At 38.7% G+C, this 27,889-nt stretch overlaps 1 protein-coding gene across 1 annotated transcript in view; it reads right to left on the bottom strand.

Annotated features, from left to right (window-relative positions):
• Positions 1-5,788: 5,788 nt before the first annotated feature.
• Positions 5,789-27,889, bottom strand: part of LOC124718741 (phosphoserine aminotransferase) — a 97,568-nt gene continuing 75,467 nt past the window's right edge. Inside the window, exons 5-9 of the mRNA XM_047244356.1 lie at positions 27,555-27,649; positions 27,182-27,351; positions 16,208-16,360; positions 15,498-15,605; positions 5,789-6,201 (exon numbers count right to left, since the gene is read on the bottom strand). Of these exons, the coding sequence (XP_047100312.1) occupies positions 6,093-6,201; positions 15,498-15,605; positions 16,208-16,360; positions 27,182-27,351; positions 27,555-27,649 (635 nt within the window). The 3' untranslated portion in view covers positions 5,789-6,092. The remainder of the gene's footprint in view (positions 6,202-15,497; positions 15,606-16,207; positions 16,361-27,181; positions 27,352-27,554; positions 27,650-27,889) is intronic.

Here is a 27,889-nt window from a genome sequence, read left to right as displayed (position 1 = left end):
TGGATTCTTTCAGTCAGATATGGCGTTTGCCATTGGTGGGCTATACCCTAAAACTTCAATTTATTTAGGAGAATACTGTGATTAACACAATCAAATATCTCAGATAGGTCACAGGAAATATCAATGGGTGCTATTTTATTATTTAATGCTTGTAAAATTGGGTGAGTGGACATGTAAATTGTATTCTCAGTAGAGAAACTCTTCTGAAAGTCAGACTGAGATTTACTGAGGATATAATTGTCACTAAACTGAAATACCATTTGAGAATAGCACACCTGCTCAAAAATTTTTTTCAACACACACACACACACACACACACACACACACATATTCTAAAATGTCCCTGTTTGAACTTCTGTATTATATTAACAGACTAAGGTATGTGAGAGTATACTGAAACTCCATTAAACACCATGGAGTAAAACAAATATGCAGTTATGTGCATTAATTTGGTACTTCGTTATTTTCTTAAATTAAATAATCAAAGATGTAGGAATAGACAGATTGCTACTTATGATAAAGAAGACATGTCAAGTAGCAGACAGGCACAATTAAAAGACACTTACATAGCTTTCAGCCACAACCTTAGTCAGTAAAAGAGACACACACACACACACACACACACACAAGCAAGCACACCCACCTCACACACAATTGTGCCTGTCTGCAACTTGATGTGTATTCTCTACGGCAAGTAGCAATCTATCTTTTCCTACATTGTTGATATTTGTACCTGGTGTTTCCATTGTTTAAATAATCAAAGAAATAGTCAGCCACTTGTGAGATAGCAAGCAGGAGAATAAACCATCTTCCTTGAACTAACTAAAAATTTTACTACATTTTTACTTGACAGCAATGATGAGCCAGATTGGAAAAAAAATTGGCATTGGCAACATTCTGCTGTTTAGTCCATTCTTTTTGTATAAAAAATAATTAATGTACCACTGAATGACCTATCATCAACCCCTACACTCCATAGAACTCTGATTCTTAAAGACCTCGTAATTGATGGGTCATTAATCCTCCTCGCTTCTACAGAACTGACCTGAAATTTTGCAAAGATTAAGGTCCCTGAATTTAATGTGTCAAGCATTTCATTCTGTGGCATGGGTGAAAATCAGGCAGAAGGAATATTCTGCATTATTTTTTAATAGTGTGCAATTACTAGAGGGGAGAGGCTTTGGTAAATACCGAAACCAAATATACAATTCAGTCAGCGTGTATTTAAGCAAAGTGTCATCTTTCTTGTTTGAGACTGAAACAACAAACAACAGATGAATAGACATGGCCGATAAGTGTATGGCATCAGTATGGGGGGAAAGAGAGGAAGGGGGGATAGAGAGACGTTGCCAGTGAAGTGTCAAGTGCAGCTGAAATAAGGTAAATAAATATCCTGTTCTTGAATTTGCTATAAATGGGTACTAAATTTAGAACAACATTCTTTTAATATGTACATTATTATTCACCTCTCTCTCTCTCTCTCTCTCTCTCTCTCTCTCTCTCTCTCTCTCACTCACTCACTCACTCACTCTCAACTTCCAATTATGGAGGAGTACTTGTGACTTTCTTCATAGAACACTATTCTCAAAAACAGCACTTTTGCTGCACTCTATTAATCCGTTTCTTACCTGAGCTGCACACTGCAATATGAAGTTTAACTTCACAAAATGCAATAAAAATGAACTTATTATACAAAAGTCATTGTGCATGTGACAGAGAGCTTGTGAATGCCATTTAGCACAAGCTTTGTGTTGCATGTACACAATACTGGGAAGAAATAAGTTAAATACGTAGCATCTCTCATCTGTTAATGAATTCATTGGTAGAGTCTGCACAGGTTATGGTGGCCAGTGCGCAATGACCAGTTTTCGTCCGAAGTGCTGGGCAAGTTAATTCACTTGTTTGGAATGGGAGGCTGACATTGTCTGCCTCCTACCAGCCAATTGGTTATGCGCTGTGATGACAGAATAGGGTGCAGTTACTTATAGCGTTATATGTCAGCTTCATGAGGATTGACCATTTCATTAATGGTCATTGTTACTGTGATACTTGCATTTAAGTAAGACATTACATGAAATTTGAAGAAGTTTGCAATGAAAAATAGGAGTCGCTATGATTTTGCATTTGATGCATATTATGTAATATGTTGCTGCATATGAAATTTAGCAACGTATTGAATTTTTCTTTAGCCTTGGGTGTAGGCTATCTGTCACCAGTATCAAGAAAATTGATTGTATGTAGCTCACTCATTTGCAGTTGCTATAAAGCCAGAATAAAATATCCATAACATTCCTCACGTTTGTATAAACAGTTTGGGATATCGAAATGAGATTTTAGTGAATAACAGCATGCAAAGAGGAGAGTGTTTTGCCATATGGTTATTATGGAAAACTTCTTTATTACTGTGTTACTCTGCTCAACACAAACTTTTTTAATGACAGAAAGTAATTTTTAAGGGCCATCAGTAGCTGAGTAAATGAGAAATGCTGACAGTTCTGGAACAGCATAAGTGAATACAAAACATGTTTATTTTTGTGCAAAGGATGTGCTTTATCATTAGCTATTGACCTTGCTTTTCATGTGCTCCTCGATTAATAAACCACAGTTCCAGAATTCTCTCACCATTGTGTCTACATAACATGTTACTGAGATGACATTGTGTATAGGCTAAAGAAGCAAATTTTAATGTGGCAACATGAGAAATGTAACTTTTACTCAAAATTCACCACTCATGATGCTCTTCTGAAAGTTACAAATGGTTAACAAGCCAGGCGAGAATAAGACTCTTCTTTTGTTAAATTTTCAGTGGAATTATTTCTAGATACTAAGCAAAGCAGATGTGACAGTAGATCTTTCTGGATGGTTATCATGCAAGTACGAGTGTGAAGGGATTCCACTTAATATTTACAAAGAATGAGTGTAGGCTTTAGCTCAGAATGGTACTTCCCCTCTAGCACTCAGCATTTTCCCTACAGAGCCTGACTGTAATGCCCACCACTATCGCTCTCCCCATGCTTGCCTTGCCGACTGCACATCCACTGGCCATGTTATTCTGCTCACATTGTAATTCACAGCATAGCTTAATCTGATTGTAAACATAAAGTCACTGGTTCAATCCTTGCTACCTTTTCTCAAACCCACACATAATACCAATTGGAAATGTTAATCAATTAATATGGAAGCATATTTTTTAAATAAAAAATTTTAATTACTGATCGTATGAAAATAAATTACAATTTGATACAGACATGCGAGATACCTCTTTGTTAAATGGAAAAAATTATTCACATGAATAACACTATTGAATTGCTAGAAATGAAAAAAGTGTTTGAATTTCTATTTAATTTTTCACATTTTGTATCAAATTCTAATTTATTGTGAATACATTTTTGTGTGAATAATGATTAAAATATAAAGATGTTATTTTAATTAAAAATGATTCCATATTTGTTAATTATCATTTCCATTTGGTGATAAGTATGAAACTTTTTAAAAAGTAAGAAGAGTATGGTTCCAGCGATGTGACATATTTGATGAGATTGGCCACAGGTCACACTGGATGGGGCAGATGGACTGCTATTTCTAACACAGTAGCTTTGTAACTGTGACTGCAATAAATTTGTGTGATGTTTCACTTGAAACAATGTAACCTGTTTTATCTATTAAAAATCCTACTGTGAAACATTAAAATTAGCAGAGGTAATAATGTTTTAATCCATCACGTTTTTATTAAAAAGACAAAAAAAGCATGTACTCACCATTGTTGTTTGAATGTGGTATGTTTTGAAACACTCAAACATACTAACAGCTACATTATAATTTGGATACCACCAGGGCATTTCTTTTCAGGATTTTTTCTTCAAACACACTTTGCAAACAAGTTTGCAATTTATTCTCATTAGGTGGTATCCTTTTGGCAAACATTTGCACATTGTCTCCTTGGTCCAAAAACTGGAGAAAAATTAATCTCTTGATGTATGTCACCTGGTGCTGCAGAAGAATTCCCTAACTGTACAAGCAACTGGGACAGAGTGCACATTTTTCTTTCACCATTATTCCGCATCTCCTTATACAGCACAAATGCATTCACGAAAGATCAACATCTCTTTCTGAGCCAGAATCCTCGATTACTTCTTCCAGGGCAGTTGAAAATATTGCAGTCATTGAAATTTGCCATATAAAATAATGTAGAACGTGAGCAGCATGCCAGCAAAGATACGGGTTGCAGACAAAAGCAGTACGACAGCTTACATAGAGTGGCAGCATACAAAGTGTTGTTTTTGGACTACATGCAGTTCCGAATTCTAACACAATACGGTAGCACAATGCACAGAACCTTCCTCACTTCCTCGTACAGTGTACATGCATACAGACAGCAGGAAGAGCAGCATTCGCTACGAATTTTTACTCGGGTGCCATCTACCTAACTGCTGCTGCCCGAGACCAACAGGTTTTGTGCATAATGTGTTAATGATCACATCACAGTACAATTACACACTAAGGTACCAATGAATTTTTTAGTAGACTAAAATTGTTTTCTACTTAACAGTGCTTGAAAGTCTTCTGATGTTCAGAGGCGATTTTTTTCCTTTTTTTTTTTTTTTTTTTTTTTTTTTTTTTTTTTTTTTTTTTTTTTTTTTTGACAGTTTTGGCATGCTACTTTAGGAAACTGAACTCTGGGTCCTGTAAATATGAAGGAAATCAGAGAGGACCAATCCTTAAGGTCACCATGTTGGACTCCCTATCAATCCTCCCTCATCCCCTCAACCCAACTGTCCAAAATCAATAAATAATAATATTTATACAAACATTAATATAATATGGCAGACTACTGATTTCTCACAAAGGGATAGAATGGCAAGTTATACTTACCTTCCAGTACCAATAGCCACCATTTAAAATTTTATAATTTACAGTTTCCTCAAGTAAAATTGCCATGGTAGACTACTGATTCATTCTTACAGACCCAATCATCAGTCGCTGCATAGTGTGGTGTATAGCGTAAATTAATTTCCAAGTCAGAAACAGGAAAGTCACTCCAAAGAATGAATAAATAAATTAATGCTTGTGCAAACGTATGGATAATTTAGTATAAGGGGCAATCAAAAAGTTGCTGTTCGAATGCCTACAGTCCAGATTCGGTATGCCAATCGGGCAAAATCACCATGACCTTTGAGGCAATCATCCCACTGATATACCAGGTTGGTAAAACAATGTGTCCTGCTGTGTGACGAAGTCTGTAGCTGCCTGTTGCACATCCTCATGCAACAGGCATTATATTCCTTTCAAGGCTTTTTAAGGGACTGAAGGCACGATAATAGTGCAGGGAGAGATCAGGACTATAGGGCGAGTGCTCAAGTCCCTTCTGTGTTGTGACATTTGCGATATGGGGACGTACGGTGTCACGAAGCAGCAGCACCCCTTGTCGTAGTTTTCCCTGAAGTTTAACCTTAATTGCACACGCATTCTTCATTCTCTGATGGATGCCTACAGGTTGTTGTCCTTCAGCAGCCAAGAAAAGAATAACATTGCCATAGTTCATGTTTCCACATTTACCGCATGCACGTTGCAAAGACACAAATGCACACTAATCCCTTGCCTTCGTGTCACCCCTTGCCTTCATGTCACTGCTTATATATACACAACGGAGTCTCACTACATTGCAGTGCATATGTTGCAGCAGTGCCCTCAAATCAAAAGTTTTTGATCATCCCTTGCATCTAAAATACAAGTGTTAGCTATCCACTATCAGTTGGAATCAGAGATAAATGAACAGAAATAATCTAGATAAGTGTAACATGTTCTCTTTATTGTCTTGCAAACTATGCAAATAAAAATACAAAAGTTTGATGGACTTGTCTTGTACAAAGCCAAAGGAATGAGCTGAAATTACCAGTTACTTGGTTCAAGGATAAGAGAGAGTGGGAAGTAATGGGTCGTCACAAACACGTTTACTTCGTAAATGAGTCTTTAGCTGCCTTGTTACATCTGGATGCAACTTTCACCATCTCAAATATAAATATTGCAGCATTGAATCAGAAGGTATTGTGCACACATTTCATACAGTATCAGTCAGCTGTCTCGAGCAGCTTTCACTTTTTTGCATGCTCCTTCTGGAAGTCAGTCATGTACTTTATTAAGGCTTCTACTTCATCCATGGTGATCGCGTTATATAGTGATGCCCGGATGCCACCCACAGACCTGTAAAAAGAGCTTGTGAATAGGTGAAATAACAGGAACATCTTGAGAAAATTGACCTTATTTTTATGGACCTAAAAGCTTACAGGTAGATAAAATGGCTCCATGTAGACACACAAGAAAAGTACAAAAAACTAATCTCATTTTCAAAACTTTTGGCTTTTTCCTCAGGAAGGAAAGATTAATAAGAATAACAGAAAAATAAAAATGGGGAGGATTGTGTTCATTCTCTCACCCACCGTGTTCCACTGATTGCAGAGAGAAGGAGAACCTTTAGGGATGTAGCTAGAGTGGAGGTGTACATTAACAAAAGAGAAGCAATTTGTAGAAATTATTCTCTAGTCTGTATTAACAATAAAATAACACTACACTGCTTAATACAACTTCGCAGTGTCTGTGTCAGATATAGCATACAACAGGAGATCATTAGTATCTCTCCATAATTAATTGAAATAGCACTGCAATTAAATTAAAAAAAAAAAAGTGTGTACTACAGTGTATTCGCGAAGTCTCTCCAAAGTGGCGAGCTCAGCGTGTCTCGCCTTGTGGGGTGCGTAATGTTGGCAGCACATTTACATCGCTGTATAACCTAGGGTTTCGGATTCACTGCCAGTGGCTGCAGTTATGTTGGGAGACAGGATTCAATATTATTACAATTAAAACGACGAAATTTATTAATCACAGTTAAATATACTGAACTCACCAGCATCACAGAAGGTGCTGGAAATGTTTTCCTCTTTCTTCAGGGCATAGTCCAACACATTTGCACTTACTTGCAAATGCCCTTACCAATGTTTCAGTTGTAATCGAATGCAGATAATCGATTACTGCTGTCTTCAGTTCATCTATTGTTTTTGGGTTATTTACATACACAAATGTTTTAGTCACACCTCAAAGGAAATAGTCAGGCAGAGACAGATCTGGTGAGTGCATGGGCAACAGACCTTTTGTAATTATTCTGTCTCCAAAGATTCATATAGAAGTCATAAAGACTGGTGTGCCATAAGAGGAGTAGCATTGTATTGTTGGAAAATGACTGGTCTCATTTTCATTCGGCAGAGTGATAAATGGATACATTATCTGGGAACAATAGACATTGAAAGTGACAGTAGTATCAAAAAAGATCGGCCCTACATTTTGTGCTCGCATTATGGCAACCGGCACTCCAATTTTCTCTGCATGCAATGATGTTTCTCTTGAAGCATGTGGATTTTATGATGACCAAATCTGTGAATTTTGGGAATTAATGAAGCCGGATAGGTGAAATCGTGCCTCGTAAGTCAAAAAGGTTTGATCTACAACACCAACTCCATGTTAGTTAACAAATCATTGAAATCATTCACAATAAGCTATTTGTTTCACATGGTCCATACAATGTAACTGTTGCACAGCAGTAATTTTATATGGATACATTCCCAATCCTTTGGTTACAGCCTTATTTGCGGTTATACGAGAGACTTTAGCCTGCCTGATAATCTCCTCACTGATATTTTCAGGCTCCGCAAAGTGATGTCTAAAATGTCATTAAGCTTCTGTTCTATTAAAATTGTGGGCCTACCATTTCGAGGACATCATGAACTGAACCTTTTGTCTGGAATTTGTGAATTAAATAACGTACAGTGTCACGATGCGGACACCTCAAAGCAGGAAATTGCAATCTAAATTGCCGCCTCGTATGCTCTGTAAAGTTCCCTCCGGCACAGAAAACCTCTTCCACTAAATATGCTCCAATAGTAAGCATTCTCACTACAATCAGCTTTTTTTTACACAAGGACTAGCCGACAATTAACAGCTACAATGCACACACAACACTACTACCCGCACCCTACCATGGAACACCCGCAGATGAGACTTAACATGCAGCCAACTGTACGCACCCCACAAGGCGAGACACACGAGGCTCGCCTGTGCAGAGAGGCTTTGTAGATGCACAGTACTGTAATACAAGTATAGTAATCTAATATATAAAAATGAATATTTGTTTGTAAGTTTCCTGTGCATTTTTATACTGTTCATCTGATTACAATGAAATGTTGGTGAGTTGTGAACATCCCATGTTCGCTTCTGTAGGGTGAAGAAGCACCTAGGCATCATGAGGCTGGGGACGACATAGAAGCTTAACCAGCAACATCTGGAGCAATTTAAATCACATTTTGAATATACATAACTCATTATTTGTATGAAAATATTGTGGGGATCATTAGTCATATCCCTTTCCAACCATGTCAACAATACAATGATTCAACAACTGGCTGAGTAGCTCCATCAACAAAAAGATGCAAGAGTGGAGACTTCAGTGGCATGGACACTTGATATGGGCACCACCTACATTAGTCATTGGCTCAGCCTATCATCTCACTATCAAAGGCCAAAGACAATGTGGAAAACATAAATTATAAACAAACACAGATCTAACGTCAAGATGCCTAAATCCACAAGAAGTGTTAGATTTTAAGAAACGGCGTGCATTTGGCCAAAAAGCAGACCCCCTCCAATGGGATGGCTCTAAGAAGGAGGAGGAGGAGGGTCATGATGATGATGCTGATGACGATGATGATGATGATGATGATTATCATGATCATGATCACGATATACCCCAACCACCCCAAGGGGAAGGGGTGAGGTGAGAAGACATGACATCAAATATTCAATAATGAAATCCATAGTTTTTGGGGTCGCTAGACTTCTTGGTAACAATCATGATGATGATTCAGCCACAGTTGTGGGAGAGTGCAGGGGAGAGGTGGGTAATATCAGAATATCTCTGTAATATCTGAAGGAATTTCTACCAAAATTGTTACACTTATCACTTGCTACGTCAAAAAGTTTACTGTGACAGTAAGATGCCACTATGGCTGAGGGTCTGTACTGAAAATTCTATACAGCTGATACAAAAAGAAGACTACCTTCATCAGAAAGTGTCTGTGACCATTTTATCTCTAACGAACATAACATTTACACAAAGATACCAAAAAAAAATTAAGATAAATTTTAAAAGTATTTTTCTTTATACAGACAGTAGTTTCATACACCAACAGAAAAAATATACACTGCTCAAAAGAGGCAGGAGAACATGACTTTGGGCAACTGCCATACTCCATTGAGCAATAATTGGGGACTGGATATGTTATCAAATTATGTAGCTTTATCTTTCACAAATTAAGTACACAGCAAAACATCCTTACATTGTCAGTCGTTTACATAAGAAAGAACTGAAACGTCCAATAGATGTTAAAAACAAAGAGGAAACAAGCACTCATCTTGACACCTTCTTTCCATTGGACTTCGAGAGCTTCAATAACGTGTATGCCCTCTGTAAGTGTTTACCATTGCCTGGTCCCAATGTGGCACGCTCCGTGAAGTCTACAGAGGTAACCCTGTGGCAGCCATTCACATTTTTCAATGAGAGCCCATAAGAATACTCTGAGAGTCTGTGGTGGAACAGGATGATGATGAATACATCTGTCGAGCGTGTCTCACATTCGCACGATGGGGCTTAGTTAGGTGCTCACCACCAGCTACTTCACTGTCAAGGCTTCTGAAGACATCACCTTCTAACAGCCACCACATAGGCACTTGCATCAGATGGGATTGAGGACCAGCACCATATGTAGCATCCACCACATGGTGCAACAGAATTTGTTCAGTGCACTATCTAGCAGTAAGGTGATCATGGACAATGATAAGATCCGTACGGCTTTCGGCACTGAAGCCTTTCCACACCGTCACAGAACCTTGGAAATCTGATAATTTCCTGGATGACTTTGGGAGGTACCACTCACTACAGGTCTCCTGGCCATCATCTCTCATCAGAAGATATCTGGACTCGGCTACGAATAACACGTTTCACCAGTGACGAAGTTGCCAGTTCACTTGTGAATGGCAGAACTGAGGTTAGCCGGCAACATGATGTCGTGTCAAGCGTGGTACTCCAACAAGACATCTGGGTCATACGGTCCTCTCTTGTAACCTATTCATTACAGTCTGCTCGGACACAGTGGCTCCGTTGGTCGCTCTGAGATTGTCTTACAGTGCTCTGGCGGTAGCCGTATGCTGCCACAGTGCAGAGATGGTCAGATATCTGTCTTTGTGTAGGGTTGTAATGCATTGGCAACTATGTCCAACTGGTCCCGTGTACTGACCTGTCTCCCTGTAGCGTGTCTTCAACCTGTGGATGACACATCGAGGAGGATGGGCATTTGCAGCAACATGACCAAAAGCTCATCCTTTTTGTATCAAACAGAGCACCATTGCAACTTGCACTGCAGTAAGATGTCACATTGTACGTGCTTTGCTGAGTAAAATGTCCACAAATGACAACTGCCATATGTGTACTTCACTAGAAAACACTGGGACACCAGTTCTCACTTCCTCCTGAAGGGTCACCTGACACTGTAATCCACGACACAACTGACAGAAGGCAAATGATTTTAATTGTTCTATACATTAAAAGTGAAGATCTCAAGACATTCAATAAGACCACAGGTACCACCTGTATCAAAATATATTTAATGTACCAGACATTATTTCACGTGTTCCCCTAATTCCTCTGAACAGGGTAGTTGTCAACCACTGAACTGACGCTGTAAACAATATGATACTGATGTCTCTAAAAGTAAGACTTAATTGATTGTGTTCTGGGGAGAAGATTCATTTGGAACTAAAACCACTGAGGACAACATGATATTGAACATTGCTCAAACGTGTGAGACCCACAAAAAAAGGCCAACAAAGGATACTGAATGTATACAAAGGAAGGTAACACAGATGGTGACAAGTTGGTTTGGCATGTGGGAGAGTGTCACGGAAATGCCAAACAACCTGAACTGGCAGTCACTTGACAATACACACCAACTACCATACTTAAAATGTTTAACGAAACAGCATTACCTGTGACGAATATAGGAATATACTACGGCCCCCTACATGTACTCTGGCAGAGACGGCAAATACAAGATTAGACAAGTTGGTTTGGCACATGGGAGAGTGTCATGGAAATGCCAAACAACCTGAACTGAAAGTCACTTGGCAATACACACCAACTACCATACTTAAAATGTTTAAAGAAACAGCATTACCTGTGATGAATATAGGAATATACTACGGCCCTCTACCGTACCTCCCACAGAGACCGCAAATACGAGATTAGACTAATTACCCAGTGTGCACAGCTATTTAACCTGTCATTTTTCTATTGCTCCATGTGTGAATGGAAAAGGAAAAAACCTTAATAAGTGGTACAATAGAAAGTATCCTCTGTCAAACATGATGCAGTATGCTATGGTATGCAGAACATGTCTGTAGAGAATTTTGGAACATTATTCTAAAAAGAAATAAAGCTCCACATGAACTTGCTGACTGTGGAAATTGTGAGTCATGATTCATAATAGACAAAGCAAGAAGATATGCAAATAAATTTATAGAAACACTAGGTAACAAAACCAGCATTGCCCATGAACTCATTTTCCCAATTTTCTATTAGGAAAAAAGTACAAAAAAAAGCTGTTTTTGTAGTAAAGTGTGAAAAATGTATTCACGAAAGCACCTTTCAAATTAAAAACCACTCATACAAATAAACATGCATACTGTACAAATGTAAATACAGCTACATCATGTGACTACAGTATGATTTTGTAAATGTGTCTATAGTAATGCCTCTTCATAGCTCTATAGATGACTCTCATTTTTGCCTACAGCCATTTGCTCTTCACAATTGGAAGCTGACAAAAGCACTGCCAGGTGTCGGGTATTTCCTTAAGTTGACTCAACTGTACAAGTGTTTTAATAAAAAAAATACAAATGTATTAAAACTTCACATATGATGAGGCATTTTTTCATGTATCTCAGAATTTATGATGTCATATCCCTTGAACTATTTGTCATGCAATGATACGTGTGTGTATTTTATTTTATTTACACATCAAGTTCCGGCCCATGAGGAGACTCTTCAGTTTCAATTTGAAAGCATGTGGATTAATGGTAAGATTTTTGGATTCTTGTCGTAGCTTACTAAAAATGGATGCAGCAGTACGCTGCACACCTTTCTGCACAAGAGTTAAGGAAGTCCAAGCCAAATGCAGGTTTGATTTCTGCTGCGTATTATTCTTGGGAATAAGCTGATATTGTTAACAAGAAATGACAAGAAATATATATATTGAGAGGCCAATGTCAAAATACCCAGACAACTGAACATGGGTCGACAAGAGGTTCACAAACGTACACCACTTATTGCCCAAACTGTCTGTTTCTGAGCCAGAAATATCCATAATATAATACCATATGACGTAAGCAAATGAAAATAAGCAATGTAGACTAATTTTCATGTTGAACAATCACTTACTTCAGATACCGTTTGAATAGTAAAAATGGCAGTATTAAGTCTCTGAACAAGATGCTGAATGTGGGCAACAGTTTACTATCTATCTGAATACCTAGATATTTAATTGTTCAGTTTCACTAATCATATGCCCATTCTGTGAAATTAAAATGTTGGGTTTTGCACACAACATATTTTACTATCAAGCTTGTGTCATCAGCAAACAGAAATATTTTGGAGTTCCCCATAATACTAGAGGGTGTCATTTATATAAATAAGGAACAGGACTGGTCCCAACACTGATCCCTGGGGCACCCCCCATTTGACTGTACCCGACTCAGACCCCACATCACAGCCATTCACAACACTGTGAATAATAACCTTCAACGGCATATGTGGATACTGCCTGTGAAATATGTTGTGAGCAGAGTTAATAGTAAGATGAAATAAATTTAAATGTCATGCATAATGCAGCACTTTCACGCATCTCAGTGTTTACATGTGGTATCATGAGATAGCTTTGTAAGTGCGTTTAGGAGAAATGTGGTACCATCTGTGAAACTTATTGTGAAACAGTTAGTAGCATAGAACTGATACATTTAAATATCATGCATGATGTGGCAGTTTTTCATGCATCTCATTGTTCATGACGTCATATCTCCTGAACTGCGATAGGTAGGTGTTTCTTAGCCCCACATCAATTGTTGCCGGTCAGTCATGTATTTATACACCATGTCTGGTTGAAATCAGTCCAGTTGTTTAGTAGAAGATGTGGAACATACACACACACACACATAAATCCATACATCCATTTTTATAATATGTATGGATTATAGAAAGAGAAGAGGATGTAGATTAAGATGAGATAGGAATACAGTGAGAAGTTGAAACACAGAGTAGATGATATTCTATCAGAGCTGCAGATATCCTTGGGAGCACCAGCTCTGTCAAAACTATTCCACCTGGTATGCGAGATGAAGGAAATACTGTCATACTTAAAGAAGAATGTAATAATTCCAATTCCAAAGAAAGAAGATGCTGACAGGGATGAATATTACAAATTATCAGTTTAATAAGTCATGGTTGCAAAAATACTAACACAGATTATTTACAGATGAATGGAAAAACTGGTAGAAGCCAACCTCGGCGAAGATCAGTTTGGATTTTGGGGAAATGTAGGAACACGCAAGGCAATACTGAACCTACAACTTATCTTGGAAGATAGTTTGAAGAAAGACAAATTACATTTATAGCTTTTGTAGATTTGGATAAAGCTTTTGACAATGTCCACTGGAATACTCTCTCTGAAATCCTGAAGGTAGCAGGGGTAAAATACAGGGGGCAAAAGGTTATATACAACTTGTACAGAAACCATGCAGTAGCTGTAACGGTTGAGGATCATGAAAGAGAAGCGATGGTTAAGAAGGGAGTGAGACAGGGTTGTAGCCTATCCCTAATGTTATTCAGTGTGTTCAATGAGCAATCGGTAAAGGCAACCAAAGAAAAATTTGAAGGAGGAATTACAGTTCAGGGACAAGAAATAAAAAAAATTAGGTTTAACGACGACATTGTGATTCTGTCAGAGTCAGCAAAGGCCTTGGAAGAGCAATTGAATGGGATGGACAGTGTCTTGAAAGGAGTTTACAAGATGAACATCAACAAAAGCAAAAAGAGGATAATGGTATGTAGTTGAATTAAATCAGTTGCTGCTGAAGGAATCAGATTAGGAATTGAGACACTAAAAGCGGTAGATGAGTTTTGCTATTTGGTCAGTAAAATGGCCGATGATGGCTGAAGCAGGGAGAATATACAATGTGGACTAGCAACAGCAAAGAAAGCATTTCTGAAGTAGAAAAATTTGTTAACCTTGAATGTACATTTAAGTGACAGGAAGTCTTTTCTGAAGGTATTCGTATAGAGTGTAGCCTAGGATGGAACTGAAATGTTGACAATAAACAGTTCAGACACAAAGAGAATGGAAGCTTTAGAAATGTGGTGCTACAGAAGAATGCTGAATGTCAGTGGGATAGGGCATGTAACCAATGAGGAGGTGCTGAATAGAACTGCGGAGAAAAGAAATCACCTCTTGACTAAAAAAAGATATCAGCTAATAGAACATATTCTGAGACATCAAGGACTCACCAGTTTAGTACTGGAGGGTAGTGTGGAGGTAAACATACCAGCAGGAGACCATGAGATGAATACAGTAAGCAGACTGAGAAGGATGTCCTGCCGATACTCGGCAACAGTCTAACCTATATGGAAATATACGTAATGGATACATGAGTACAGGTCATAGACACATAGTTGACGACATATGGACGTTTGCTTCTGGTCATGAGTCTTGCACAGATAGCCAAAGGCAACCACTCACTATAAGCAAGAAATATGGGTTTGAGTACCAGTCCGGCACAAATTTTCATTGTCGTCATCCCATTCTACAGCTGATGGTTGTCCTTATTTGCAATCACAAACACATTTCATGTATGAGAAGGATGTAGGCTGCAGCAGTTATTTGGAGATAAAGAGCCTTGCACATGATAGAGTAGCATGGAGAGATGCATCAAACCAGTCTTCAGACTGAAGGCCACAACAACAACATAACAAGTAAAATGCCACAAGACTGTGCCTCCTCCAGCAGTTCTTCAGAAGAATGAATGTCCAAATAATTGCAATAACAGCTGCTTTAAAAAGAAGAATTACAAACTACTATACAGCAGACCACACAGAAAATACAACAGTGTGGCAAGAGCTGGCTATTGAAAGAAAGCAATGAAGAATAATTAACTTTGCATGGGCAAAAATTGAGAATGGACATCACTTATGCTCCAAATAAGTTTTAATTTATATGCAGACCAGTAGAAAACATGGAAAGATAATTAGTGAACATAGAACAAGCTTAAAATCTACTGAGTAAAGTCCAGAGCTGGAAGAAAGATAATGCATAACTGTGCTAAAACTACTATGACACTAGACTCTTCACCTGTGGCCCTTCAGTTGTTGCATGCCCCTCTCCTCAGCACCTTCCAGGAATTTCTTCTCCAAAGCTGCATCTCCACCAGCTATTCTGAATGGCACATTCATGCGGCTTCTGTAAACAGAAAAATTGGAATAATTACACCAACATTATCTTTTCTATGACTTTCAAAGGTTATTTCTATATGAAGAAGTTTCAGGTTGTTAGCCTATTGTCAGTTCAATATCAAGATGCTTCTTTTAAAACTTTTGGGCTGAGACGCTGTAAATTGATAGATAAAATTGTTATCTAATGTCTCATCTCTGCCTGTGGAGGATTATCTTCAGAAATGAAAGACAATAAACTGCATAGAATGTAGGAGTTGGGTCAGAGATCAGCAGTCTGTTACTACCTCCCATTCCGCCCTCTCAAATATAGCTTGCCACCACCCTCACTTATAATATGCTACAAGTGCATATGCTTTTAATAATAACAACAATAAAATGACTCTTGGTGGAGGATATATCAAAGGTGATGAACGTTTGAAAGTGTAAACTTCTGAAATAAAGTTGTTAGAAAAAGAGTGGCAGTTTATATTGAATCTCCTTGTAACTGTATGGCAATCAATGATGTTAGTATTTAATCCATAACTGGACTTGTTCCTGATCCATGAGGACTCTCGTTCATGGTGGAATTCACAGAACACAATGAATGAATGAACAGACTGCCAGACTTACCTGCAGTGTTCAGCAACGGGCAGGCTGTAGAAGCCAGCAGAACTGTTGACAACCTCATAGACGCGGCGACTCTTCTGCTGGGCTTGCTGACCCATTGCTGCTGCCCCTCCTTGCTTCTTAATCCATTGTAAGTAGAGTCCCATAATGTAAATTCTGTAATATAATTGAAATTTACCTATATATGTATTGTTTTTTTGTTTGTTTCTGTAAATACTAGACAGAAAATAAAATTATATCAGGAATAAGTGCTCATGATACTCTGTGCCCACTACTGTTGGTGGAAACACTTAAAAGAAGATGATTTTACTCCTAGCTTTCAGAATTTTTTTCAGGTGGGAGGGGAGGGGGGGGGGGGGGTGTTTGGTTGGAGGAGGAGGTTTGAAACCGGGGGCAGTTACTCCAATTGCAGGTTGACAGCAATCTGCCTGTTGTTCTATAGAATGTGTAGTTCTGAAAGTTACTAGGAATTTTTATACTGTAAATGTTTCTGTTGGCAAAACTAGAACTGTGCTTCTTAAGTACAGGGTGTTTCAAAATGGATATACATATTACAAAGTATCATTTTGTCCAAACTATCGATCAATGCACGTCGGCTCGGCTATTGGAGAAACGAATACTCAGTCTAGTTTATATTAGTAGCCACTAGATGTCAGTTGTCTTCTGTTTTGCTCGGTAACCATCATATGTTTAAAATGGCTACTCTGAAGAAGAAATCATTTTGTGTTCTTGAGTTTGCGAAGTGCAATTCCATGATTACAGTGCAAAGACGTTTCAGGTTGAGTTACAAAATTGATCCTCTGAATGGGTGTAACATTCATAGATGGAGATGGTATTGACAGTTTCTAGAAACAGGGTGTGTATGTAAAGGAAAGAGTCCTGGCTGCCCTTGTGTTCCTGATGAAAATGTTGCACGAATTCAAACTGCTTTCCAACACAGTCCTTCAAAATCAACTTGTCATGCCAGTAGAGAGTTACAACTGCCTACAACAACAATTTGGTGTGTTTTGAGACATTGGTTGGTTATGAAGCCGTACAAGTTACAGCTGTTACAAGCACTGCGTCCTGAAGACAAACGCAAACGTGTGGCATTTTGTAATGAGATTCCTGACGCTACTGACAATGATAACACTTTCACACAACCCATCGTGTTCAGTGATGAAGCAACTTACCATGTTAGTGGTCAGGTAAAAAACACAATGTTTGAATTTGGGGCCTAAAAAACCCACACGCAGCCATTGATTATGTATGAGATTCACCCAAACTCAATGTGTTTTGTGCGATATTCTGATCATCTGTTTACAACATGGAAACATGGTTAACAGTCAGCAGTATCTTGCTGTTACAAAACTGGTTGTTTCCGAGACTGCACAAAGACAACTTTATTTTTCAACAAGATGGGGTACCCCCTCACTGGAGTCACCAAGTGCATGAATATCTGAATGAAACTCTACCCGAGCTGTTGGACTGGTCATCAAGGAATTAGCAACTTACCATGTTTCAGCTGGGCTCGACGGTCATTGGATTTGACACCCTCTGACTTCTTCCTGTGGGGTTTCATTAAAGACAACGTTTATGTACCACCACTCCCACAGAACCTGGAAGAGTTGAGGTACCAGATCCGTACTGCCATAACATTAGTGATGAAGGACATGCTTGCCTGATTATGGGAGGAATTTGAGTATCGATGTGATATTGTTCGTGTCACTGATAGAGGACATATTGAACATCTGTAATCTGAACTTAACTTCGTAAATATGTGTGTAAAGGTTCATATTCGTATGTCTTAAAGTTTAATAAATATATGCACTTGAAATACATATATTCTTTTTGAAACACCCTGTGTAAGTACTTGTCCACACTTCTATATCTTTCTCCATTTTATTTGAGGCACTGCAAACTGTAAGGGCCTAAAGCATACCATCATAAATTTTGAGATTCTAGTACATATGCATCTCCTGAAATCTTTTGATCTTATGGCAAACCACTTTACCTGTGTTGTTAGTCCACATTGCATACATGAAAATTCACAAAAAGCTGTCTCACCAATTTCTATAATATTCACTTCCATATTAGCACAAAGCATAATTTTGTTTCTCTATGCTGCTCAATTGTTATCTAGGGCTATAACAGTATAATGAAAAGGATAGAAGCTACTTATCATATAGCTGAGATGCTGAGTTGCAGAAAGGCACAACCAAAAAATTATTGGAAAGTTAGCTTTTGGCCAACAAGGCCTTTGTCGATGTGTGTGTGTGTGTGTGTGTGTGTGTGTGTGTGTGTGTGTGTGTGTGTGTGTGTGTGTGTGTGTTTTCTCTGTTTTTGACAAAGGCCTTGTTGGCCGAAAGCTAACTTCCGAACAATCTTTTTGTTGTGCCTTCCTGCAACTCAGCATCTCTGCTATATGGTGAGTAGCAACTATACTTTTCATTATATTGTTACATTCCATCCCAGATTTTCCATTGTTTGTTACTAGGGTTGCCAACATAATTTAGTGCCTACATCGTGTACATAGTAGTAGTACTGCATACGAGAGGATAGATTGGCAGTTTTATCTGAACCTCACGGCACAGAATGTGTTTAATGAAATTGATGGTAATGAGGGCCATGATATTCAGGAATAGATCATAACTGTGAGTATGTAATACATTTAGTATCTATTCTTTATCCTCTGTTCTTAATTTCACACTAATTACAAATGTTGCAACTATCAAAATCAATGCTACTGTCATTAGTCTATGCATGAAAATTTTGTGAATTAACATTAATAATAATAATAATAATTCTATATATTAATTAAAATTTCATTTCAAAAAATGAGTAGTTCATTTGTTGTTGAGATCTGGTTAAAAGCAAGTCAAACCTATGACAGTGGTTGTTTGCCTGCAAATTTGATTTCCACAAACATCTATGTTTCTCAAAAATTTGCATCTGTGCTTTGCCCTTTATGGTTCTCAGTGCCTCATATGATGTATGATCAAAAATTAATGGGAATTTTTGCTTTCTTAAGGAATATTTATTTATTCATCATCAACAACTTTGTCCCCTTCAGTGTTATCCCCCTCAAATATAATACACTTGTTCCACAGCTTTTTCCAATCTTGGAACCATTTCTGAAACTCTCTTTTTGTTATGGTGTTCAGCTCCTTCAGCAATTCTGTTTTTATCTAATCAATGGTGGCAAAACAACACCCTTTCTTGGTCCTCTTCAACCTCAAAAATACAAAGAAGTCAGAGAGAGCCACGTCCGGCAAATATGGTGGCTGAGACAACACAACAGTTTTGTTTTTTGCAAAAAATAATAATAATAATAAAAAGGAAACAAGCATCGTGGTTTGAGCAGGAGCATTATCGTGATGCAGTTTCCTTGAGTTGTTTGACACAATTCTGGTTGTTTTCTTCGGATTGCTTCATGCAAATTGAGCATAACTTCCAGGTACTAGTCCTTATTGAGTGTACAACTATAATACAGGAACTCATGATGCAATATCCCATTATGATCAAAGAAAAAAGCAAGAAGAACCTTCACATGTGATTAAACTTGGAAATTTTCCTCGGTCTTGGGGTCTTCACGTAGTTTTCATTGGGACAATTAAGTCTCGGTTTCAACGTCAAAACCATGCATCCACTTTTTGTCACCTGTTATAAATTTCTTTAGATGTTCTGGATCATTGTCGACTTCATTCAGAAATTCCTGAGCGATGTCCGTTGTTGGTTGAAATTCAACAATTTTGGAACAAACTTTGCTGCTACAAGTTTCCTGCCCAAAACATTTGAAAAAATTGCTTGTCATGAGCCAAAGGATATCCAACATCATCAGCAACCTGTCTGATGACAAATAAATGCCCGTCGGGTAGACCAGTTGCCTGGTGCGAGTGTTTTAAGTTGACGCCACTGCGGCGACTTGCGTGTCAATGGGGATGAGATGATGATGATGACGATAAGGACAACACAACACCCAGTCCCTGAGCAGAGAAAATGTCTGACCCAGCTGGGCATCGAACCCGGGCCCATTGGTACGACAGTCTGTCGCACTCACCGATCAGCTACCGGGGGCGGACAGTCTGATGGTGATTTTTCAGAACCACTTTCTTTACTTCTTCCACATTGTCATCAGTAATTGATGTGCTAGGGTGTGCAGGGTAGTCACCATCTTCAATATCTTCTCAACCTTCTTTGAAACATTTAAACCACTCATAAATTCTTGTCTTACTCATAGTAGGTTCACCAAAAGCCACAGTCAACATTTCAAATACAGTGCTGCACTTTATTCCATTTTTCAAGCAAAATTTAAAGTAGATTCTTTGATCCACCTCCTTTCAAAGTAAATATTTGTCAAGCACTCAAAAACACATATAATCTTTTCAACTTTCAACAATAAACAAAATATTCAAAACAGCTGAAAATACAACAAAACCATTGAAAATGCAAATGTACACCATGAACATGTGTACCAACAAGATAAATGATTATGAAAATCGGATGTATAAAGTCTGTGAAATCAAAATAATCCTGTTGGTTTTCGATCACACATCGTACAATAAACTGCTTTCCTGTCTATTCTTTTTCTTGTACTGTTCATGCACACTAATGCAAATTTTACCTGTCAATTCTTGCTTTCATCTTGAGCCTTGCCCCACTTCCACATCGTAACTGTGTCTAGGAATCCCTGTCTCTTACCAGCAGCATTATTTTTTGTTGACCATTCATTGTACCCTACTGATTTATTGATGTCTGTGATTCCAATTCCTTCACCTTTGTCTCCACTTGATCTTAAAACAGATTTGTCACACTCAACCTGAGGACCAGATGACCTGTCTCATTCCCTGTACAACTTATCAGTCTTCTGACTTGTTTGAGGTGACCTGTCACAAATTCTTCTCTTATGGCAACCTCTTCATCTCAGAGTACCAATCGCAACCTACATCCTCGCTAATTTCCTGAATGTATTCCATTCTCCATCTTCCTCTACAGTTTTTACCCTCTACAGCTCTCTCTACTACCGAGGAAGTTATTCTCTGATGTCTTACCATATGTCCTCTGTCCTGTCCCTTCTTCTTGTTAGTGTTCAGGGGGTGTCTGCTACACAGATGTTCAAAGGAAGTGCACCTGCAGCTTACGTCTGTCTTCCAGACTTTGATACAGTTGGAATCCTTGGTACAGAGGATTTAGGAGTGTCATCTGGACAGACTGAACAAACAGTTGGCTGTAGTGGAATTACTGCAGAATCAGTGGTGACGAGATGGATTCAGGAATACAGGGTGGAAAGAAGAGAGGGCAGAGGTTGCTTCAAAAGGTCAAGACCATGAGGAGATCATAGGATTGCTCAATTGGCTCATACAAATAAACAGATGAAGCAGCTGAAATCTGGGCAGTGCTTACAGGCAGAGATCGTTGGAGCAATGAAGGGTACCTAGCAAATGGAAGAAAGCACAGGTCATTCCCATTTTTAAGAACGTCCATAGGACAGGTGCACATAATTATAGGCCTATATCATTGATGGTGATCTGTTGCAGCATTATGGAACATGTCTTATGCTCAAGAATTATGACTTTTTAGAGGACAAAAATCTCCCCTGTAAAAATCAACAAGGATTCTTCAAATAGAGATCTTCCAAAACTCAGCTCATTCTGTTCCTCCGTGAGATCCATGGCACTGTAGACAATGGCACTCAGATTGATGCCGTGTTGTGAAACATCAGGAAGGCACGTGACACTGTCCCACACTACTCTTTAGTGAAGAAAATACCAGCTCACCGAGTATTGGAGCAGATTTTCAACTGGATTCAAGGCTGCCCTGCAGATAGAACTCAACAATTTGCTCTTAAAGGAACAAGATTGACAGATGTAAAGGTAGTTTCCAGTTCAGATCTGGTGAGCTGGAGTTTGCAAAATGCTCATGCGGAATCCTTGTCAAACTCGGATGTATCACATACTTTCCCCAGTCTACACATGGACAGCATGTTCACTGATACTACATGCACTGAGCATGTGCCTCACTAGCAGTCATCCATCCCCAGGTGATGATGCTATTGCCTGGATGGGTTTATATTGACAGTAGGTTGGTGGTCATAATGCGTGGGTGATCAGCATAAATGATCTAGTAGAAACCATCAGACGCTTTTTAAGACTGTTCGCAGATATGGTTGTATGTATGAAAGTAGCAATGCCAGAAGGTGGTACTTATCTGCAGAATGACCTGCAGAGGTTTGATGAATAGTATAGAACGTGGCAGTCAACCCTGAATGTAAATAAATGTAACATACTGCTCATACTTACAAAAAGGAATCAATTACTGTACAACTACACTATTGATGACAAATTGCCGGAAACTGTAAAATATCTAGGAGTAAGTATCCAGAATGATCTTAAGTGGAATGAATGCATAAAACAAATAGTAGGAAAGGCAGATGCCAGCCTGAGATTCACAGGTAGAATCTTAAGGGTATGCAACTCAGGCACAAAGGAAATGGCTAACGTGCTTGCAAAACCAGGTCTTGAGTATTTGTCATCAATCTCGAATCCTTACCAGGTAAGACTGATAGAAGAGATAGAGAAGTTCCAAAGAAGAGTGGCGCATTTTGTCACGGGATTGTTTAGTCAGCGTGAGAGTGTTACAGAGATGTTCAACAAATTCCAATGGCAGATACTACAACAGTGAAGTTATGCATCATGGAGAGGTTTACTGCCGGCCGGGTTGGTCGAGTGGTTCTAGGCGCTACAGTCTGGAACTGCGCGACTGCTACGGTCGCAAGTTCGAATCCTGCCTCGGGCATGGATGTTTGTGATGTCCTTAGGTTAGTTAGGTTTAAGTTGTTCTAAGTTCTAGGGAACAAAAGCAAAACGAGGATAATAGAATGTAGTCGAGTTAAGTCGGGTGATGCTGAGGGTATTAGATTAGGAAATGAGACACATAAAGTAGTGAAGGAGTTTTGCTATTTGGGGAGCAAAATAACTGATGATGGATGAAGTAGAGAGGATATAAAATGTAGACTGGCATTGGCAAGGAAAGCGTTTCTGAAGAAGAGAAATTTGTTAACATCGAGTATAGATTTAAGTGTCAGGAAGTTATTTCTGAAAGTATTTGTATGGAGTGTAGCCATGTATGGAAGTGAAACATGGACGGTAAATAGTTTGGACAAGAAGAGAATAGAAGCTTTTGAAATGTGGTGCTACAGAAGAATGCTGAAGATTAGATGGGTAGATCACATAACTAATGAGGAAGTATGGAATAGGATTGGGGAGAAGAGAAGTTTGTGGCACAACTTGACCAGAAGAAGGGATCGGTTGGTAGGACATGTTCTGAGGCATCAAGGGATCACCAATTTAGTATTGGAGGGCAGCGTGGAGGGTAAAAATCATAGGGGGAGACCAAGAGAAGAATACACTAAGCAGATTCAGAAGGATGTAGGTTGCAGTAGGTACTGGGAGATGAAGAAGCTTGCACAGGATAGAGTAGCATGGAGAGCTGCATCAAACCAGTCTCAGGACTGAAGACCACAACAACAACAAAGTTCTAGGGGACTGATGACCTCAGAAGTTAAGTCCCATAGTGCTCAGAGCCATTTGAGAGGTTTACCATTGAAGTTTCAGGCAACATATTATTTCCACCCACATACATTTCCCAAAATGACCAGAACAAGAAAATTCAAGAAATTAGAGCTAATGAGCTAATAAAACGGCTTACCGACAATCATCCTTTGCGCGTGTCATCTGTGAATGGAACAGGGAAGTGGGAATCCGTGAGTTGTATCAGAAGTATCCTCTGCCACACAACAGTAGATGGTTTGTGGAGTATGGTGTAGATGTAGTGTCACCACAAACCTTACGGAACGGATCACTGGAGCTGGGTTGGGATCTCACGTTTCCGTGTGTTGTTTATGGCTGACACTGTACAACAGCCAACAGACACTCGTGTGGCATAGAACCAGAGACAGCTGCGACACTGAGTGGAATTCTGTGGTGTTCAGCAATGGTCCTCACTAATGTCCGTGGTTGTCAGTTCGATGCTGACTTCGTGAAAAATGACAGCGAGTAGCAGTTTTTGAGATCTGCACCTCTCCAATTTCTGGAGTCACGGTGTTGGCAGCTCTTGAATATGACAACAACAAAGATTTAGTAATTGTTCAAAGAAGATTTAGTGCTTGCCAGCATGTTGTGGAAATGGTAAACCTGTTGTATACCTCATGACTAGCATATCAAATTGCATATTCCACCAGTATAATGCAAGACCCCTCCCCGCATGACAGCTCACATCACAAATGCACTGATGAATGGATTAATCATTGGCTGACTTGCCCAGTCTCCTAATTTTTACCCACAGAAAATGTGGGTTGATGGTAACATGTATATGCTGCCTGACAAAAAAGTAAAGAACCCATTATACATAGTCAGGTATCAATGAAACTATGTGCATATACACACCATCAGCGGGTCCTCAATTATTTGCTGGATGTATTGCAATCTCTGTCTTCCTATACAGTTTTGGCTCTCTACAGCTCCCTTCAGTACCATGGAAGTCATTCCTTGATGTCTTAACAGATGTCCTATCATCTTGTCCCTTCTCCTTCCACATATTCCTTTCCTCTCTGATTCTATGCAGAACCTCCCCATTCCTTATCTTATAAGTCTACCTAATTTTCAACAGTCTTCTGTAGCACCACATCTCAAATGCTTTGATTCTCTTCTGTTCCAGTTTTCCCGCAGTCCACGTTTCACTACCATACAATGCTGTGCTCCAAATGTACATTCTCAGAAATTTTTTTCCTGAAATTAAGGCCTATGTTTGATACTAATAGACTTCTCTTGCCCAGAAATGCCCTTTTTGCCAGTGCTAGTCTACTTTTGATGTCCTCGTTGCTCCATCTGTCATTGGCTGTTTTGCTGCCTAGGTAGTACAGTTCCTTAACTTCACCTACTTCATGACCATCAATGGTGACGTTAAGTTTCTCGCTGTTCTCATTTCTGCTACTTCTCATTACTTTCGTTTTTCTTTGATTTACTCCCAATTCATATTTTGTACTTATTAGACTGTTCATTCCATTCAGCAGATCATCTAATTCTTCTTCACTTTCACTCAGGATAGCAATGTCATCAGCGAATCATATCATTGATATTGTTTCACCTTGAATTTTAATCACACTCCCGAAGCTTTCTTTTATTTCCATGTCTTCGATGTACTGTTTGAACAATAGGAGCAAAAGACTACATCCCTGTCTTACACCCTTTTAAACCGAGCACTTTGTTCTTGGTTGTTCACTCTTATTATTCCCTCTCAGTTCTTGTACATATTGTATATTACCCATATTTCCCTGTAGTTTACCCCCATTTTTCTCAGAATTTCAAACATCTTGCACCATCTCACACTGTGGAACGCTTTTTTCCAGGTTGACAAATCCTGTGAACATGTCTTCATTTTTCTTTAGTCTTGCTTCCATTATCGTCTGCAACATCAGAATTGCCCCTCTGGTGCCTTTAGGTTTCCTCAAGCCACACTGGTTGTCATCTAACACATCCTTTTTTTTCATTCAATTCTGTGTGGCAGGTGGAACTGCTACCAAAATTCATTAGTGTTGTTCATATGTACAGTTGTTACCAGGCCTGGTGGGGGATACAAGCGACTTGAACAGCATTAGACATTCAATGATCACTCTGAAGAGCACACAGATGTCTCTTGTCCATAAGAGACAGCATTACCACAACCCAACAGAGTTTAAAAGGGGCCTCATTGTAGGTCTCTGTTTGTTATGTTGTATTTTAAGTTCCACACATTTTGAATGTTTGGTTTTGAAATGTACCATATGGATTTTTGTAGTGTTCAATTTCAAACCATTTAACTGGAACCAGTTTTCTAAGGTATCCAGTGTGCTTACGATGGGGCTCAGAATTTTTTCTGAATCATCATCTTCAATTAAAACAGAAGTATCATCTGCAAACAGAACTGACAGGGAATTTGTATTTATGGATAAGTCATTTACGTAGAGTAGGAACAGGATTGGACCCAAAATGGAGCCTTGGGGCACACTTTGTGATACTATACTCCATTTAGAATAATAATTCACTGCATCTGATGTGATAGATACCCTTCATTTTGTGTTGTGTAAGTATGATGTTAGCCAATTTGTCTAACTTGTAGATAAGCAAGTCATGGTACACAGAGTCAAATGCTTTTGTGAGATCACAGGAGATACCTGCAACTTTACTCCTCTGATCCAATGATTTGCCTATCTTTCCAATAAAGTTATACACTGCATCCACAATGTTTTTTCCTAGTTGAAATCCAAATTGGTTACTTATACTAATATCATATTTTACAATGAAGTTTCTGATCTGGTTGCAGCTACTTTCTCTGCCACTTTTGACAGGACTAGAAAAATAGAAATAGGCCTATAGTTTCCCACGTCATCCTTTGATCCTTTCTTGAACAGAGGTTTGACTTTGGAATACTTCAAAACATCAGGAAAGCATCCCCATTGAACATCTGATGTGGAGGTTACTGATGTAGCAAGATGTCAGCTCTGACACTGACCAGTAGATTGGTACATGCGGGTATGCAGGCCCTCCTAGTAATGTACTGTAAAGCCATCAAATTACACAGAGATTATGCTGTAAAATAGGATTTTGTAACCAAAAGAGTGAGGAATATTATGGTGTGCTGGAACTCTGAATAAAACCATGCCGCTTTCAGGAAAAAGAAATGTGCTGCATTACTTACTGAACACCCCTTGTATTTATTTTGTGAGTTTCCCATTATTGCCAGCCTGTGCTTTACTGTAACCAAATCTGCTTTAACTCTGGTATCATAACAGCAAATTTCTGTCCTGGCAACAAGCTTTATATCTGTGTTGTTGAACAGTTATACAGATGCTGGAATGCTACTTGAATTAATACTTATTTAAAATGCAAACAATAAATTAAAATGCAAACAATAAATGCTCCCATCTCCAGAAGGATGATATATCAATAAATGTAAACTTACGGATACATTGGGGGAGTATTGTGCACTGAATTGTCCTGTGCATTGATTTTGAAGTCCAGGATTGTCGGCACTATTGGCTGTGCCTTTCCTATGAGATCTTCACGGATTATCACCACTGTTACTCCTGATGTTCCAACATTCTTCTGGGCACAGGCAAATATCACCCCAAACTGTTGCAAACACAAAAATAGTAGTTTAAAATATTACTTAATTTTTATTCTGTGGTTATTAAGTTCATAATTAATTCTCATTATGAGAAACTTCCTACATGGATAATAATGTTTCTGTCAGTCATTGCCATTCGTACGCATTCGTTTGACGTGTTACACCATCATATGAAAACATATTTCACAATCATTTACAATTTTTTTACCTTAGACACATCAAATTCTTCTGAAAGGAAGTTTGAAGACATATCACAGACAAGTGGGACACCTTTTGTGTCTGGAATGTACCTGAATTCGACACCTGAAAGCCAAGGAAAGAGATGGTTAAGTAATAAAGTTTATTGTAAAAAATTGTGGTTGTACAAAAAATGATAAGACCAACGAAAGTAGCTAAAATTAGGCAGAAATGTAGCTGTAATAGACTGCAAGTAAAATGTAAATCATTGGGAATGAAGCACAATGACTGAGCAAGATGGGGCTGTGGTTTAGATTGCACTCAAATCTGGAGTAATCCAGGTTCAAATCTCTGTCCAGCCAGCAA

This window comes from Schistocerca piceifrons, chromosome 10 (genome assembly GCF_021461385.2).
Source record: "Schistocerca piceifrons isolate TAMUIC-IGC-003096 chromosome 10, iqSchPice1.1, whole genome shotgun sequence".
Taxonomy (NCBI): Eukaryota; Metazoa; Arthropoda; class Insecta; order Orthoptera; family Acrididae; genus Schistocerca; species Schistocerca piceifrons.
This window is presented reverse-complemented; position numbering and strand designations above follow the sequence as displayed.